The 18,892-nt window shown below is 43.2% G+C and overlaps 1 protein-coding gene across 3 annotated transcripts in view; it reads left to right on the top strand.

Moving 5' to 3' along the window:
- Positions 1-18,892, top strand: part of tup (LIM1_Isl and LIM2_Isl domain-containing protein tup) — a 69,633-nt gene that overhangs the window by 40,144 nt on the left and 10,597 nt on the right. For 2 of the 3 annotated variants that reach the window (XM_071671286.1, XM_071671288.1), the window contains exons 6-7: positions 1,452-1,620; positions 9,950-10,165. In XM_071671286.1, the coding sequence (XP_071527387.1) occupies positions 1,452-1,620; positions 9,950-10,165 (385 nt within the window). The remainder of the gene's footprint in view (positions 1-1,451; positions 1,621-9,949; positions 10,166-18,892) is intronic. The other variant, XM_071671287.1, reaches the window with a different exon arrangement.

Raw genomic sequence — 18,892 nt, forward strand, 5'->3', positions numbered from 1 at the left:
GGACGTGTAAATAAAATGGTTTATAGATTAACTGATAATGTTAGATAAACGAGTAAAACAATTTGTAAATCACCAGATGATAATTGATCAACTGGTAGATCATTTTGTAAATGATCAGATAAAGGCCTCATGAAGGAGTATATTTTGTAAATCGTTAGCCGATGAGGCTTCGAAAACGATTGAATCAGTTTGTAAATACAACAGCCAATTTTCAGTCATCTCTCATATAAGTGGCTGCTTGTTTACGAATAAGTTAAATGAATCTGTACTTCATCAACTACTTTTTGTCAAACGAGCAACTCAGTGATGAGATAAATACGTAAATAAAAATTATTTGCACCAAAAAATGTTCCTTCTCTTTAAAGAACTTTCATTTTTTAGCAAAAGCGACCATTTTGAAAGATGCTCTTGGTTTTCGGACACAAATTTGAAAAGTGACCAAGGGGATCATGCCCTCCGAAGTTTAGTCCATATTGACTCAATAGTTTCAGGGACAATGATGGAAATGTGAAAAGTTTAACGGATGGATTATTGCTAATAATAGCGGCCATCTTGGATAGCGATCGGGGTCACCAGACGCAAAATCTTGAAAAGAAACCACCGGAGGACCATCCCCGCTGAGGAGGGGTTCACATTGGTCTTGTAGTTTTAGAGGAAAAGACCAAGATGCGAGAACTTAGCTGACGTCCAACGGAAGCTTAAGTTATGGCTAGGTGAACTAAAAAGGAGGAATCCGATGCTTGTAAGAAAATCTATCCTAACCACAGTCGAACTAACGTTTCAATTGACTATATCCTGTCTAACAATAGATACAAAAACTACAAAAAAGGAAATTTATATTGTTCTTCTCAAAGTAAGGTTTTGAATGAAGTCGTATCCTAATTACTGAACGTACAAAGTGGTAGTAGATATCTTGTTGCAGATGTACCCTTGCTAACGATGCAGCACGGTAAGTGTAGTTCAATCTTATTTTCTGTTTAATGTTCTTTCTTTTTAAGGGAGAGAGACAGTTGTTGTCATGGGACTACCCCTTACCCAGTGGACAAAAGATAATGTCCTTCATGTTGGACGAAGTGGTTCTGGGACACTCATCCATCCACCTCCTTCACCTATCCATTCTCTAAGAGGACCTCCCTATCCTTGCTCCTTCACGGTATCTATCCATTGAGTGAAGCCTCTTATCCTCTAACCCTGGCGCAGTGCATTTACTAAGTGGAACCCTCTGCACCTTGGTGCTCGACAGCGAACGTCAGCTAAAGTGGAACTCTTTACCCGTTTGGTGCTTGACACTGAACATCAGCTAAATTGGTGCTTCTTACCATGATGCTTGATGCTGAACATCAACTTAAGTGGTACCCTTCCACCCCTGATGTTTAGCTCTATGTTAACCCACAACCCCGTTACTCAACCCTACCCCCGAACACCTGTTAACTGGCTCATCCCTCCTGCAGGACGTGTTACGCCGCTAACTGCCGCCCGGACGCCCTCATGAAGGAACAGCTGGTGGAGATGACGGGGCTCTCGCCGCGCGTCATCAGGGTCTGGTTCCAAAACAAGCGCTGTAAAGACAAGAAGAGATCCCAGCTCATGAAGCAGATGCAACAAGAAAAGGTATGGGAGGTGAGCCGAATCCATTTTTTAATTGGTAGGATCTATTCTAAGATTAACCCTTTGGGATCAGTGGGTGAGAGTATGAGTGTGGCGGAGGAGGCATGACACTCCAAGGTAACTTACGAAGGGAGAAGAAGGTGATAGTGTGATTTGATGGAGAAGGTACTATCTTCAAGGTCACTTTTTTGAAGGTCAGTGACATCGCAGACTGGGCTGAAAGAGTGGGGGTCTTACATTAGAATTAGAAGACCAAAAAAGTTAGAACGACTGACAGAATTCTCAACGTTAAGGAAAGGATGGGAGACTAGTTCATGTCCTAAAAAAACTGTGTTGTGAGTGAGTCCACGAGATGGAAGTGCTAAGACGGGGAAGGAGGAGGAAGAAGAAGAAGGAAAAGAAGAAGGAGAGGCGAGGTGGGAGGTCAATGTGAGAGGAACTATGTGTGATGGAGAAGTCTTCTGGCGAGTGCCAAATGCCTGGTGTGTGTGGTGGTGATCTGGGTGGCCGGCCCTCCGTCCTGCATAGCGGTAGAGCTGCAGCAGCAGCCACCTCCGCGTCTCGGGTGGAGGAGACGCAGCAACAACGTCTCTATCCTCCCCTGTCTATAATGTCTTTCTGTCTTGCCTGTCTGTCCGTAGAATTATCTGCCGGTATTCTGCAGAGAGAGAGAGAGAGAGAGAGAGAGAGAGAGAGAGAGAGAGAGAGAGAGAGAGAAAGTCTGTTTATATCTTTTTCATGTATTTGTGTCTGTCTATCTGTCTGTCTCACCTTTCGAATAGACACAGACACACACACACACGCGTCTCCAACTCATAATAACACATGGAATCGATGTAGACCATTTCACAACATGCGCTCGGGGTCTTAAGTCACTGGTCACCAGTCATATGGTTCTGGATTCTATCCTCGAGTAGACACACACACACACACACACACACACACACACACACACACACACACACACACCTCAGCAGATGTCACCCCGCCACCTTTCCTCTCTCCAGCCTCCTACGGTATAATGAGGATGTCACATTGGTTCCTCCTCCCCTCCATCTCCTACAGTATGCTTCAAAGCGTCACACTGCTTCCTCCTTCTGATGTCACCAGATGTATTGAGAGACCCAGAGCAACATCACATGGGAAGGAGAAGAGCACAGTGCGGACGTCAAGACGTCCTGAGGTCTACTGTAGGAGGTTGCAGTGTGATGTCCTGAAGTCTACTGTAGGAGGTTGGGTAGACGAGGAGGAGGAGGAGGAGGAGGAGGAGGAGGAGGAGGAGGAGGAGGAGGAGGTTGCTAGGGTTTGAGTAGGAGGGGGTGACGTCTGGATGATGGTCTCAAAGGGGTGTGGTAGGAAATCCGGGTGATGTCAGGAGGGTTGACTTCGGAGGTAGGGTGACATCATAGGGGTGAAGTAGGAAGCAGGATGATGTCAAGGAGTTAAAAGAGGAGGAAGGATGTTATCGTGAGTGGAAGGAATGAGACAAGGTGAAGAAAATAGGTTAGATGCCGTGTCAAGGTGAGTGAGGAGGGAGCTAGAGTGAGTGAGGTCGAAAGCTAAGGAGAGTGAGCAGAAACTAGGATGTGTGAAGTAAGAGCTAGGGTGAGTGAGGCAGAACCTAGGGTGTGTGAAGTAGGAGGTGGGGGTGAGTGAGGCGGGAGCTAGGGTGAGTGAGGTAGAGCCCAGGGTGTGTGAAGTAGGAGGTCTGGGGTGAGTGAGGCGGGAGCTAGGGTGAGTGAGGCAGAGCCCAGGATGTGTGAAGTAGGAGGTGAGGGTGAGTGAGGCGGGTGCTAGGGTGAGTGAGGCAGAACCCAGGGTGTGTGAAGTAAGAGGTGGGGGTGAGTGAGACGGGAGCTAGGGTGAGTGTGGCAGAACCCAGGGTGTGTGAAGTAGGAGGTGGGGGTGAGTGAGGCGGGGTGCTAGGGTGAGTGAGGCGGGAGCTAGGGTGAGTGGTCCTGCCTGACAGGGACAGACGAGAGGACGCGGTATTCTCTGAGTAAATGTAAACACAGATGCCACGTGGGTGCCGAGCGGAGGAGTGGGTGGGTTGGGGTTGGTTGGGGAGGGAGGAGGAGGTAGTAGTGGCCGAGGGCGGAGGGTAGGTGGGTGGGGAAAGAGGGTGGCGGAGGTGGAAAGGGGCTTGCTTGGGTGGCTGAGGATGGGTTGGGGTGTGGGGCTGCTGCTGCTGCTGGCAGGGTATGGCCGAGAATGGGCACGCCTATGTACAGACTTACAGTTATATACAATCGTATTGCAACTTGTCTTACATAGGAAAAGACACTTTCTTGTATACATGTATTCGTATGTACGGAAGGGACAAAGGGGGGCAGGATGCGAGAGACGCCCCCGGAGGACGTGGTCGCAGACGAAAGTAAATCACACACACACACACACACACACACACACACAGACACACACACACACACACAGTAGGATTCAGGTGGCGGCCTTGTCGCACCCCCCCCCCCCCCCCTCCCCCGGCCGTCCGTCCGTTCCCTCTAGCGCCACCCGCTAAAGTAAGCAAGTCCGCCGCAAAAGCCGCTAATTTCACGCCCAGGAATTTCGCGCTGAAAATCTTCTCGTCGGCGGGGTGTCCCCCGCATATCAGATAACGCTTTACATTTTCTAGTCGGATACGAGCCAAGCCACACTTTTTAGGCAACATCAATGGGGCCGTCCGCCCGCTGTGTTTGACCGACAATTCAACTCTAAAGACCCAAGTCATTAGGACCAGAGTCAATATTTGTCGGAAAATCTCCGGCGCGGGCTTTTGATCAGATAACCAGCCCGGATTTTTTTTTCGCTGGGTTGGCAGCGGTGGGTGTAATCAGAGATGGTGGGCATTTCAACAGCTCCGTGGTCAGCGGCGCAGCAGTAATGGACTTGCTGTGCGCTGACGACAAGACACACGCAGCAGCAGCAGCAGCAGCAGCAGCAGCATCCCCTCCTCCCTCCCAGCGGCGGTATTGATCGCTCAGCACACTAGGGGGAGAGGGGGAAAGGGGGGGCATAGAGGGACACTATGCTCACATGTTTTTTTAGCGCGTGTGTGTGTGTGTGTATATATATATATATATATATATATATATATATATATATATATATATATATATATATATATATATATATGTATATATATATATATATATATATATATATATATATATATATATATATATATATATATACATATATATATATATATATATATATATATATATATATATATATATATATATATATTTTTTTTTTTTTTTTTTGGTGGTGGGGAGAAGGGAGGGAACGTATTTTTGAACACGATGGTAGACCGTCCTTGAGCACTGTAGTCAGACGCCCTAAGCACGAGGGTACAAACCTTTCAAAACATATTGGTGGACTGACTCTCTTCACCTCATCCTCGAGGGTCAGGTCAGAGGTCACGCGAATGTTAAAAGCGTAAGGATGGCGGGCACGAATATTTGAAAACGTCTCAGGGGAAAAATAATTTCGTTGATCTCATTTGTAAGGGGAAGAATATACACTTGGGCCTGAGCGGTTGAACAAAATAGGGTCAAATGAATCGTGTTACAAATATTATAGAGAACAGGACACAGGAAAGTTGAAATTGAATAGTGTACTATATCTACATCATAATGGACTAAGAGGGTGTTTGATCCTTTAGAATTTCCTGGACTCTTAGTATTTGCTAGGAAGGTCTGTCATCAAAGAAGGATTCTTGCAATACATGTTTCGCATCCAGCAGCACCAACACACACGTATGTTGGCACAACTCTGTGTCATCGGTGTCTTTATATTTTTTTCATATATATATATATATATATATATATATATATATATATATATATATATATATATATATATATATATTTATTCACCATTTCCCGCGTTAGCAAGGTAGCGTTAAGAACAGAGGACTGAGCCTTGGAGTACCCTCACTTGGCCCCCTTCTCTGTTCCTTCTTTCGGAAAACTAAAAACGAGAGGGGAGGATTTCCAGCCCCCCCCCCCTCCCTCCCCTTTTAGTCACCTAAAATTTTACGACACGCAGAGAATAAGTGGGAAGTATTCTTTCTCCCCTATCCCTATATATATATATATATATATATATATATATATATATATATATATATATATATATATATATATATTGGAAGGTTGAATGGATATGAAGTTGAGATCGGAATAAATTGAAAAAAGGATTTTTTTTTCCTCAGAAAGTGACAGAAATATGAATGCAGAGTTCCAGAAAAAAGGACCTGGAATTTTTCTGATTAAACTGAAACTTCCAAACTTTACACATTGAAGCAAAAGTCACCCCGGTACATGAATATATTTATGATCCAGAGTTAGAATAAAAAAAGGAGAAGAAAAAAGAATTGGGGAAAAAGAAATGAGCTGTACCTGCGCGCAAGGGAGGAACTTAGTTAAAGAAAAATCTATAGAGCTGTGCTGTTGCTAACTATTGTGACCAAAGTTTGATAACACGATTATTTAAAGTATGGGAAACCATCACAACAGAAAATGAAGCCTGGATATCTACTGGAGAAAAACAAAAATATAAGAAAAGTTAGAATAATATTCACGACAAAATAATGGAAGCGAAAGTTATGAAAGCATCGTGGCAAGACATGGAATGGGATTTAGAGAAAGTATATGAAGCTATCAAAGTAAAGCAGGAAAGTATTTAATGAGAAAACTCCAGACTATATCATGACAAACTATACGAAAATATTCGGGCGAAGTGTGAAAGAATGAAAGTATAACAAGTAAGAAATGAAAGAATAACAAGTAAGGTATAAAAACATAACAAATAAAGAATGAATGAATAACAAGTTATGAAAGCATAACAAGTAAGGAAAGAAAGACTAACAAGTAAGAATTATAACAAATAAAGACTGAAAATATAACAAGTAAGTTATGAAAGCATAACCAGTAAGAAAGAAAGTATAAGTAAATAAAGAAATTATAACAAATGAGGAATACAAAACAACACAGAACAAAATCTAAGCAAATCATATCAAAGTATTAAAGCAAAGACAAGAATAAAATATCTGTTGAAGCAAAAGTAAGAAAGATATTACAGCAGAACATGAAACGTGAAACGCAAAAGTATCAAACGAAACAAACAAACAAAAAATATTATGAAAGAACATAGCAAGCAAATAGAGAACAACATAGGAAATTATATATCAATCATGCATATACGATAGATCAACAGGAAAGTAATAAAGCAAAGATAAGGAAGTATGTAATAAAGAGCATTAGAGTAATAAAGCAAAGATAAGGAAGTATCAGAGGAAAATACAAGAAAGTAATGGAATGGGAAAGTAGAAAGCATTCACGCGGTTCTCGAAAAATATATATAAACAGCGGAAAAAATATTTCAATAAAAATCAAAGAAAAAATAAAAATAGAAAGAAAAAAAAAAAGAATATATGATGTTGAAAATCCCTTTAGCAAGATTAAAGTATTCGAGCATAAAAAAAAACTTTTGGACAGTATAACTCGGGAAGTATTACAAACTTTGGGAAGTAATACTTTGCTGGGGTGATCATCCGTGACGCCATGACAAGTCTGAAGATTTCAAATGCTTGAAAATCTTAAGAAACGTAAGGACGTGTCGCGAAAGTATTAATATACTTTTCCTTTGCGACAAGGGAAAGTAATTTGACAAACTTGGAAAACTCAAAGTTTTAGTACTTACTTCCTTGGGGACGTCATGATCGCATATTTATATGAGATACTTGAGATGAGGTGGGGGGAAAAGTATCATTTAGTGTGAAAAGTATAAAGAGTATTATTTGAAAAGCGACTCGGGTCGAGTGAGCGAAGTATTATAACAGATGCCTTTCGGGGAAATATAATGGAGTGGTATAACGAAGTATGACGAAGAGAGGCAGTGGAAAACTGGTATAATGAAAGTAGGATGATCCACTGGAGGATAATGTAAGATCCCGAGGCTTATAGAAATCAGGAAAGTATAATGCTTTGGCATGATTAGAAGAGGATATTGAATTCTATAAGGAAATATAAAGAAATTGCGCAACAGTAAGAGGTCGAAAGCATAATGAGGAACAGGATGTAAAGTATAATGTGAAACAGTATGTAAAGTATAATAAGGAACATTATGTAAAGTATAATAAGGAACAGTATGTAAAGTATAATGGGGAACTGTATTTAAAGTATAATACGGAACATTATGTAAAGTATAATACGGAACATTATGTAAAGTATAATGGGGAAGAGTATGTAAAGTATAATCGGGAACTGTATGTAAAGTATAATAAGGAACAGTATGTAAAGTATGATAAGGAACATAATGTAAAGTATAATAAGGAACATAAAGTAAAGTATAATGTGGAACAGTGTGTAAAGATAATGAGGAGCGGTACGTAAAGTATAATGTGGAACAGTATGTAAAGTATAAAACTTTAACAGAGCGTAGGAAGTGTGAGTATAATGCGCTGGTGAAGGATAATGAAATACATTCATGCCGAAGTGACACGTTGATGGATATAGAAAGAAGCATGATGGAAAAAAGATGAAAAATTCTTGAGAGAGAGAAAGCATAATATATCGAGAGCATTATTAAAGATGTGGTCAGTGTCTGAGAGTTAGTAGTTCGTCAGAAGGCTTAGCATGATTAAGGAACTAGAGAGGAGTCTTATATCATGTGTAAATGTAACTCAGGAATATTACACGTTAGAATATTGTCCACGATATTACGGGAATATCATAGCCTGTGTGTGTGTGTGTGCGCGCGCGTGTGTGTGTGTGTGTGTGTGTGTAGTGTGTGTGTGTGTGTGTGTGTGTGAGGAGGGTCCAGCACATAACTACAATGAGAAATACACTTATACGATTTGATGAGAAAAGTCAACGAGTATCATATAATGACAGAAGAAGGCTTATGATATTTTGGCATAATGAGGGAAAATAAATATATAGGAAGTCGATACAGTGAGAGAAGTATATTGTTTTTTGTATATAATGAAGACAAATAAAAATATCTATGATACCGACAAGTTCCAGTAGTGTTTGGTAAATCATATAAAACCTCAGAGCTAAGTATAATGATTTAAATGTATTCTACTCATGGGGTAAGTTTGTCAATTCATTATACAAACGTAAGGTTAATTACTTTGGTCATATGAAACTATTCATAGTTTGGCATCGTCAAGGAGACTATATCGCGATTGCTGTGGGGGAGAAAATAGACAATGAAGTGTGAATGTTAATGTGGAGAGCATTGATAGACGGGTGTAATGAGGGGTGGGGAGTGTGGGGTGGGTAAGGGATGGGCGAGGAGAGTGTGGTGAGTGGGTGGCGAGGCGGAGGGAGGAGGGGAGAGTAAGGGAGATGGTAACACAATACTGTGGGGGTGATGTTTGGCCTGTACACCCCACAGCTAACGTCAACAGCCTCTCTCTCTCTCTCTCTCTCTCTCTCTCTCTCTCTCTCTCTCTCTCTCTCTCTCTCTCCCTGACAGGGAGTGCAGCACAGTAGTGAAGGGCGTGTACTGGAGGGATGGATGGGGACTGGGGCGGAGGGTGTTGGAAGGAAGGGTGCTTAGAGGGAGGGCAGTGGAGGGAAGGTGCTGGAGGGAACGTACTTAGAGGGAGGGTACTGGAGGGAGGAGAGGGCTTAGGTGTTGACACAATTGATCGTAGGGGGAGTGTGTGTAGGGCACTCCGCCATGGGAACACACACACCCCCTCCCTACACTCACACACTTGTGTACACACACACACACACACACACACACACACACACACACACACACACACACACACACACACACACACAAACGCACGCATGCATCTCCGGTGCGTGTGCATCTCCTGCACCTACGCATGTACGCATCGTGCATTCCGTAGCCCAGCTTGCAGTTGAAGCCTTCGCGTAGTAGCCCATGCATCACTCTAAAAAAAAAAGCCTATGCCCCACCACACGCAACCTCTTGCGTCACACAGAAACAATCCATGCGTCACATTGTATCATGTGCGTCACAAAGCCTATGCCCCACCACACGCAACTCTTGCGTCACACAGAAACAATCCATGCGTCACATTGTGTCATGTGCGTCACACAATCTCCATGTATCGCATACAATGCGCCAATCCTGTCGTGTTCTGTGCGTCATACGTTTTATTCTCATACCTCATACTGTATCCTGTATATTGTATTCTAATAAACCATGTATTGTGTCTAAATGCCTAAATCAAATAAAAAAAGAATATGATTTTCTTATAAAATTCCGAATTCCAAAAATCTTATTTCGATCTTGTGTTACGTGGAACTCAGGTAACATGTAATGAGGCACTTGTTCATCTCTTCGTCAGGAGAAGCAGATGGCGCTGCAAGGGATCACGGGCGTGCCCATGGTAGCGTCCTCGCCCATCAGACACGACGGGGCACCCATGGGCGTGGGCATGGGCGGGCCCGTGGACGTGACCGCCTACCAACCGCCCTGGAAGACACTCACGGAGTTCGCCCTCACCCACGACCTGGAGAGACTCGACCCCACAACACCTCAGTACCAGCAGCTAGTCCAGCAGGTAAGGTGGAACCTCCTCCTCCTCCTCCAACACGTCCACACACACACACACACTCACTCTCCCTTCCATACTCCCGCTCCCACACTGCACATTCCCACATTATGCCCACCATCCACACTACCCTTGCATCTCTACAGACGACACGCCTGTTCTTAGCATACGTATCCCTGTACACCCACATTATGTACACCTACACCTTGGTCTTCTACACCCAGCCGACTCATATAGACCCACAGTCTGCACTGCTACACCCTGTTGTACAGACCATACCCTTTACGTCCCTGTATCCTACACAGTCCAGTATATACACTCGGTACACTTGGTTCTTGCAAGTCTTTATCCTAAATATCCTAAATTTACACCCAGCCTACACCCTACACACCCAGAGACTACACCCACACATAGACCCATACCTGAAAACTAACATTCTGCCCATATCCCAACCCACATCATCTGCAGCCCACACTCTGCCTATTTACATAATACGATTCAGTTCAACCATATCTTAACAGACACTCGGGTCGTGGGAAAAAAAAAGGATGTATGTCCGTTCACACATATTTCTATTACATATATACCTGTTTTGGATGGTAAGGTGGGTGATGGGGACGAGTTGCAAAGCACTGCATATATATATATATATATATATATATATATATATATATATATATATATATATATATATATATATATATATATATACATATATATATATATATATATATATATATATATATATATATATATATATATATATATATATACAATATCATATAATCCCTCGATTTTATCAGGTATATTACACACAGACACAGACAGACAGACAGACAGACACACACACACAACGCACACACACACATACATATATGCATATATATATATATATATATATATATATATATATATATATATATATATATATATATATATACACATTCCTACGATCACCCTCATACACTCCCCTCCTCCTACCTCCTGTGCAGTTTCAAAAGATTTGATATCCACGCTTACACCTGGACTCAACGCGTCTTTAACTGGGTCTCACGTAGCAAACCAAATGGCAGCGGACGCGTTTGTATACAACAATGTCAACCACATCTCTATTTTCCCCCCCACCCTATAATAATGTCACGCAACATTGAGGTCAGCGGTCCAAGTGCTGTGGCAAGCTTGGTGTTCATGGCCCCTCTGTGATGAGGAGAAAAAAGTTTAGATTTCTTTTGTCTGTTCTTATATCAGAAACTCCCAGGTTAGAGGATGGGGTTTGGGTCAAAGTTCATTCGGTAAGTGGAGTGCCTGGTTCAACTTGAACAGTTCAGCTAGCAGGAAAACTTTGAAATTTCGTGATAGCTGTTTTTTTTTATCTTCTCTCTCTCTCTCTCTCTCTCTCTCTCTCTCTCTCTCTCTCTCTCTCTCTCTCTCTCTCTCTGGTCAGTGTAGATACTTAACTGTTGATGGATTATCGTCTATGTCAATAGTGGTATTCCCCGCGGCTCTCTCTCTCTCTCTCTCTCTCTCTCTCTCTCTCTCTCTCTCTCTCTCTCTCTCTCCTCTCTCTCTCTTTTTCCTGTCGTCAACACACAGCATACACGCTCAAGACATACCCCTTAAAAACTTAGGTTACATTCCTACGTAAGATCGTTTTATGATGAACAGCTCTTAATAAACGGGTATATCTTTTTTATGTTAACATGTTAACAGTGTAAAAAATGTTTCGCTTGTCAAGTACAAGATGAAAAAAAAAAATTAGGCATCAGAAATCCGGGAACTTCAGAAATGCAGGACATTTTGACAAAATGAAATGCAGGACATTTTGACAAGATGAAATTTTCTAATTCAGATAATTTTGAAGTCGTTCTTGTTCTGTTTACAAATTATTGTCAAGTCAGAGTAAGATGGTCCAGGAGAAGGTTGAATGTTTACTCTGGTAAGACAGCCAAGGCCACACTGACGCTAGGCAAAGCAGATTAGAATTTCTAGATGTTTTTCCCTTTTACGTAAATTTAAAAATCCAGAAATTTAAGGAAATCACCCGAAGCATCCCGGATTTTTAATGCTGCAAATTTATAACTGAGACGCGTTGTATCATTTCTATAGTTCATGTTTTCCAAGTCAGAAATGGGGCTTGATTTCGTATCTATATGATATCAGACATCATCAAGGTTTTGAATTCTGTAAAGTATCGTATCGTATCAGCTGGTATCGTACGTAGCCGTCCGAAATATCATAATATATCAATTGCAAAGGAAAAAAAGAATCAGAAAATTTGGAGCATATCAGCCGCTGAAGAAATTATTTTTTCGAAATTTTTTTCGTCTTTGACTTTGCTCCCTAAGTGACCGATCAAAGGCCAGACCATTGTATTCTAAGGGTAGTACTGTCGTGCACAAGGGTCGCACCGTCGTGTTTGATAGTCGTATTCGACGTATGCAAGCGTCGTACCGTCGCACACAAGGGTCGCACCGTCGTGTTTGATAGTCGCATTCGTCGTATTCAAGCGTCGTACCGTCGTTCTCAAGGGTCGCACCGTCGCGTTCAAGTGACGCTCCGTCGCGCTCAAAATCTCCATTGTTGTTCTCGAAACGCAGACGATTCACATACGCCTAAAGGTGGAACGTTACCAATTGCTTAGCAGTCTTTAGACGTAGTGGGAAACCAGAAAGGAGAAGTGAGCTATACAGGGGGCGACGCGCACTGTCAGTGGACTGAACCAGAGCATATGAAGCTGCCGGGAGAAAACCACGGCAAAGTCTGTAAGGCCTGTGTGGATAGGGAGTCTGTGATCTAGGTGTAGTGCACATGGCAGCGAGAAAGTGGATGTGAGCGAATGAGGCCTTTTCTTCGTCTGTTCCTGGCACTACCTCGCTAACACGGGAAACCGCGAACAAGTACGATATATATATATACATATATATATATATATATATATATATATATATATATATATATATATATATATATATATATATATATATATGGACGAACTTACGAGCTGATAGACAACAGATAGACATTATAGTAAACCGTGAGCCGTGTGTGCATCTGGCATCTAGCCCAAGCCAGCACGGTGGGGGCCAGGCCAGCACGGTTCACTTACCTGGGTGACGGCCTCGCCGCGACACCCCATGTAAACTGACCTACCCAAGTTGGTGGATTAGCCCCTGGTGAGGAGCCCTTGTGAGCTGGGGTATCGTGCGCGTCGACGTTTTGTTGCCGTCTGTTGGGACCGTATGTTTATGTGTGTGTGTGTGTGTGTGTGTGTGTGTGTGTGTGTGTGTGTGTGTGTGTGTGTGTGTGTAAATGATTGGATGAATATGTTATTTGGAGAATAAGGAGGAGATACCGAGAAGGGAAAGTATGGAGGCGAAGGGTAAGTAAAGACACCTGCTTTCCCAAGGAGTGATGCAGGGCGAGCGCGTAGCGCTCGACGCAGGTAGTGGGAGAGAGAGAGAGAGAGAGAGAGAGAGAGAGAGAGAGAGAGAGAGAGAGAGAGAGAGAGAGATTCTCTCAAAGTGAGTTTTAAAAGATGGGCCAGAGAGAGAGAGAGAGAGAGAGAGAGAGAGAGAGAGAGAGAGAGAGAGAGAGAGAGAGAGAGAAAGAGAGAGACAACATCGCGAGGGAGATAAGAGCCAAAGGTGATGCTGTGAGTGGGGGGTTGTAGTGCGGTGGGCTAGCGGGGAAGGAGGAGAGGAGAGGGAAGGGGGAGGGAGGCAGTAAGGAGATTGAGGTGGGGGGAGAGAACCCGGGCTCTCGCGCCGGCAAAAAATTAATGCGTCCCGACATGCAGTTCCTCTGATGATTATCTGTTCATGTCTGCCTCCACCTGGCGTCGCTCGCGACGGATAGTTGGCTGGGCGGCTCCCCTGTGATGCCCACACCCGAGGAGGCAAGACTGGAGGGTGAGGGTGGGTGTGTGTGTGTGTCGGGGCGGGAGAGAGAGAGAGAGAGAGAGAGAGAGAGAGAGAGAGAGAGAGAGAGAGAGAGAGAGAGAGACTCGTAAAGGAAAACATTTAGGGATCTTTTAGGGATATCTATGGAGATTTAGGAAGCATGGGATGGCAACGATTCATGGGGTTCTCTCTCTCTCTCTCTCTCTCTCTCTCTGGTGTTGTCGGCTGTATACCACCTGTACTGTATGAAGATCTATTTAAGTGTCTTTAGAAAGAAATAAAAGGGTTGTTATTTGCGTGTGTGGGACACAGTCTGCACATATTTGGGAGGACTTAGTGGGGTCAAGGTAGTGCATGGGAGCATGTGGGATCGACAGATCCCGAAGGACCCTGATGGTCAATGACGAGGCTACAGGATGATGGAGAGCAACAGTGGTTTATACAGATCAAGACAGGTTAGTAAAACAACACCCTCTGGTATGTCAAACCCGGGAAAGTAACTATTATGGTACAACGTGTATATCTACTTATGGTACACCGTGTATATCTACTTATGGTACACCGTGTATGTCTACTTATGGTACACCGTGTATGTCTACTTATGGTACACCGTGTATGTCTACTTATGGTACACCGTGTATATCTACTACCGTGGAAATTCTATAGGAAAGGATAGATAGGAAAAAAAAACGTTCCAATCTAGTTATGACCCTCACTTGGATACTCTGGGGCAGAGGGTCGTTAGCTACTAAAGGTTAAAGTTATAATACTTGAGTGTTATACTTTCATTCTTGAACAGGTTTATCAATGGACCGTAAGACTCTTATACAATGAGAGTTAATATCATAGAACATTTGTCTATTCTTATTCTAGATGTGTTGATAATCTTCGCATTGACAACATCTAATATCTAATATATTCTCGTGTTCTACACAAAGCTGAAGAATATTTTGTCCCATTTTTTTTTTTTAAATACGTTTCCATTTTATCTATCTTCATACCGTTATTTCTGACTAATGGGCTCTTGAATTATTGAAGTTATCTAGTGTTCTGAACACCATTGAATCTTCTTCGAGTCTTCGCATTTTGTTATTAAGGTATTTATATATAAGGTCTGGAGGCTTTTTGAGGTTAATTCCCGAGCGATGTCATCGGCTTTGTTGCTCTCTTTTGTATTCGTTTGACTTCCTGGTCGTCAAAAGTGAACAACGTGTTCTGGATTTGGTTCGACAGGTCTTTGTAAGACGGCGTGTCGTGCGTCTTTTGTTTTATTTCATCTTTTTATTCCTAGCTGTGACGCCTAGCGCTGTTGGACTTAAGGGGTGGTTTGTATTTTGGGATATTTAAGGATACTGAAAATTATCCATGAGGTCCTTTTCAGTAATTCAAATTTCGTAAATTATAGGATATTCGGGAATATTAAAGAGCCGATCTTTATATTCAGGAACATTCAGGGATATTCAAAGACATTGGGAATATATCAGGACACTTGGGAATATCTAAGGGCCCTACTTTATATTGGGGAATATTTGGGAATATTTACCGGTGTTGCGATAACATTTCATGAGCTGCAGATCTTGAAATATCTGAGAGTATTTGAGGATATTCACGTGCAAGTAATGAAGTATACTTGTTTAAATGGGCTGTCTTAGGCTGTAATGTACAGCATAGTTGAAATATAATAGTCTCCCTCCAATTGGCTTTTAATGGTAAGGTCAGAAAACGAAGCATATCTTATTTTCGTAAAGGTTTCGTACTGTCGGACGTCACCACGTCAACCTTCCTATCTAGTTACGGAACCTTTAAGAATCGCAAAGGAACCTGGAAATCCTATGGAACCCAGGTCTCTCCCTCGAGAAATCCTTTTGGTCGAATCTTAAGGTGATTTTTGGGGGGGAGGATTTGTAAGGAGTTTTGGGGTACCTTTTTTTGTCTTTCGGTTTGGGAGTTTACGCTATTCAGGGTTACTGACATATCACGATAGACCAGTGTTTGAGATGATTCAAACTAGTAAGGATTCGTGCAGGGTAAGTGAAATAGATGGGGTGATAGATAGATAGATAGATGGGTGGACAGACATATAGATAGGTGGAGTTAGAGATGAATTCGTAAAGTTCTGTTCTATTCCGTTTTCCATGTCCGCTTTTTCGTATTCGTGAATAAGCGACGGCAATGAGTACTCACTCATGTCGCTGGGCATAACATGCACCATGACCGGAGGGTTCGAACCTGTGTCCTGTGACTTCAGACGAAGGCACGAGTAACAACCGAACGCATGGGCCTGCGACAGGTCACGTGGTCTTAACGTCAGTTCGCAAGGATAGTTGCGTCCTTAGAAATAATAAGACTGGATGAGCTTCTCGTTGAGAGATGGACTACGGAGCCGAAAAGGTAATATTGGAGGTCGAGAGGTGATCCACGAGGTATGGTGGGTTAGGATGATGATGATCAGAAAATTCGGTGTGAAGAAAATGGCTCGAAGGAAAGATTTTGGTCGTAGGTAGATCAGCCAGGTGCATGAGACTGAGAGGGTGTGAGGAGAGCAAGGAAGTGAAAAGGAGAATGTTTGGGGAGAAATGAAGAAGAAGAAGAAGAAGAAGAAGAAGGAGGAGGAGAAGGAGGAGGAGGAGGAGAAGAAGGAGAAGGAGAAGGAGAAGAAGAAGAAGAAGAAGAAGAAGAAGAGGGAAAAGAAGAAGAAGAAGAAGAAGAAGAAGAAGAAGAAGAAGAAGAAGAAGAAGAGGGAAAAGAAGAAGAAGAAGAAGAAGAAGAAGAAGAAGAAGAAGAAGAAGAAGAAGAAGGAGAAGAAGGAGGAGGAGAAGGTTGATCAAGAAAGAGGAGCGAAGGTACCACGGTTTAAGACGGGGTCAGGTACACGTAGGGGAGGGTATCGCTTGAGCAATCGCTTGACAAGATTGTATCACCGGGACCCACCCTCCCCTCCCGACACTAATTTGAACGCACTTGCGAGATCTAATGAAGTGCTGTGAGGGAGTCCCCAGATGGGGAGGTGCTGTGAGGGAGTCCCCAGGTAGGGATGTGCTGTGAGGGAGTCTCCAGGTAAGGGGGTGCTTTGAGGGAGTCCCCAGGTAGGGAGGTGCAGTGAGGGAGTCCCCAGGTAAGAGGGTGCTTTGAGGGAGCCCCAATGTAGGGAGGTGCTGTGAGGGAGTCCCCAGATGGGGAGGTGCTGTGAGGGAGTCCACAGGTAAGGAGGAGCTGTGAGGGAGTCCTCAGGTAGGGAGGAGCTGTGTGGGTGCTGCTCTGCTGGGAACTCCAGGTACAGGGGCAGGTCTACATGAAGAGAATGACTGAGGGAGCGAAGGAAGGCAATTGGTTTACAAGCTCCCTGTCTTTACTACTGGCAAGAAAATCTCTGAATATCTTGTCTCATTATCTTACTGTTACTTCCCCTTGTTATATGCTTGATGTTGTTACTACCGCCATCATCACCGTTACTGCTTTTGTTATTTGCATTGGTAACACGACTTCTAATCTAATTTTGCTCAATCCAGCCTCTAATGTAAGCCGTTACTGTCCATATCATTACGACTGTAAGTACCAATACTGTCCCCACAGCTACAGCTGTATTTGCTAGTAATCTTACTAACACTACAGCTGTAGTTACTAATACTGTCCATACCACTAAAGCCCCAAACCTATGGCACTGTCCTAAACCTATGGCACTGTCCTACACCTATGGCACTGTCCTAAACCTATGGCACTGTCCTAAATCTATGGCACTGTCCTAAACCTATGGCACTGTCCTAAACCTATGGCACTGTCCTAAACCTATGGCACTGTCCTAAACCTATGGCACTGTCCTAAACCTATGGCACTGTCCTAAACCTATGGCACTGTACTAAACCTATGGCACTGTCCTAAACCTATGGCACTTTCCTAAATCTATGGCACTGTCATAAACCTATGGCACTGTCCTAAACCTATGGCACTGTCCTACACCTATGGCACTGTCCTAAACCTATGGCACCATCCCGTCAGTGGCACTACACTAAACCTGCGTCTCATCTTTGGCACTGATCGAAAGCTGTGGCACGAAGTTTCGTGGCACCGCCCCCATCACTGTTAGTGTACTATGATTACAGCGATGTCCTGCTTTTGGCTTACTGTGCCATCATTTCCATATCACAAATGCTTTTTCTATGGACACATCATCCCCATGAGTGTGTGTGTGAGTGTGTGTGTGTGTGTGTGTGTGTCACTGTGTAATTCCTTGTCCAGAAAAATATTCTCAAATGTAAGTGAGGTACAGATGGGTTGCGGTCATCAGAAACTTGCACCCAGACTTTCAAAATACAACCAAGATATTCGAAACACCATAAGCGATACAGGAATGTTGATAAGGATGAACGGAGAAACAAACTTAGTTACAGATGACTGGCGCAAATCCATTGTTCTAATGCTAATTCTCGTAGACTACATGACTGGATTCGAATGCATGGATGAACTATAGAGGATGTTTAAGTCTACTGATGTCATGGAACTTATGATTGGTCTTTATCTTGTTGTATTCACCACGAAGCCCCAGCTTGTGAACGGTCACAACGACCCATGTCGTGCTACGCACACCACGACCTCATACCACTCTACATTCACCACAACCTTAGGCCAGTACCACGACCCCCTCTCTCCTAACGACATAACAACCCCAGTTCATTACGATCCCGGTCTCTCTGCTCTCACCTTCTCGATCCTAATCCGTCTATAGTCGTCAAAAACCTTATATTACTGACAATGACCCTGAATGACCCCTATCCCGCGTAGTGGTCACCCGAACCCACACTTCACAGCAGCTTCGACCCACGTCATGACGACCTCGGCT

Source organism: Panulirus ornatus, chromosome 16 (genome assembly GCF_036320965.1).
Source record: "Panulirus ornatus isolate Po-2019 chromosome 16, ASM3632096v1, whole genome shotgun sequence".
Lineage (NCBI taxonomy): Eukaryota > Metazoa > Arthropoda > Malacostraca > Decapoda > Palinuridae > Panulirus > Panulirus ornatus.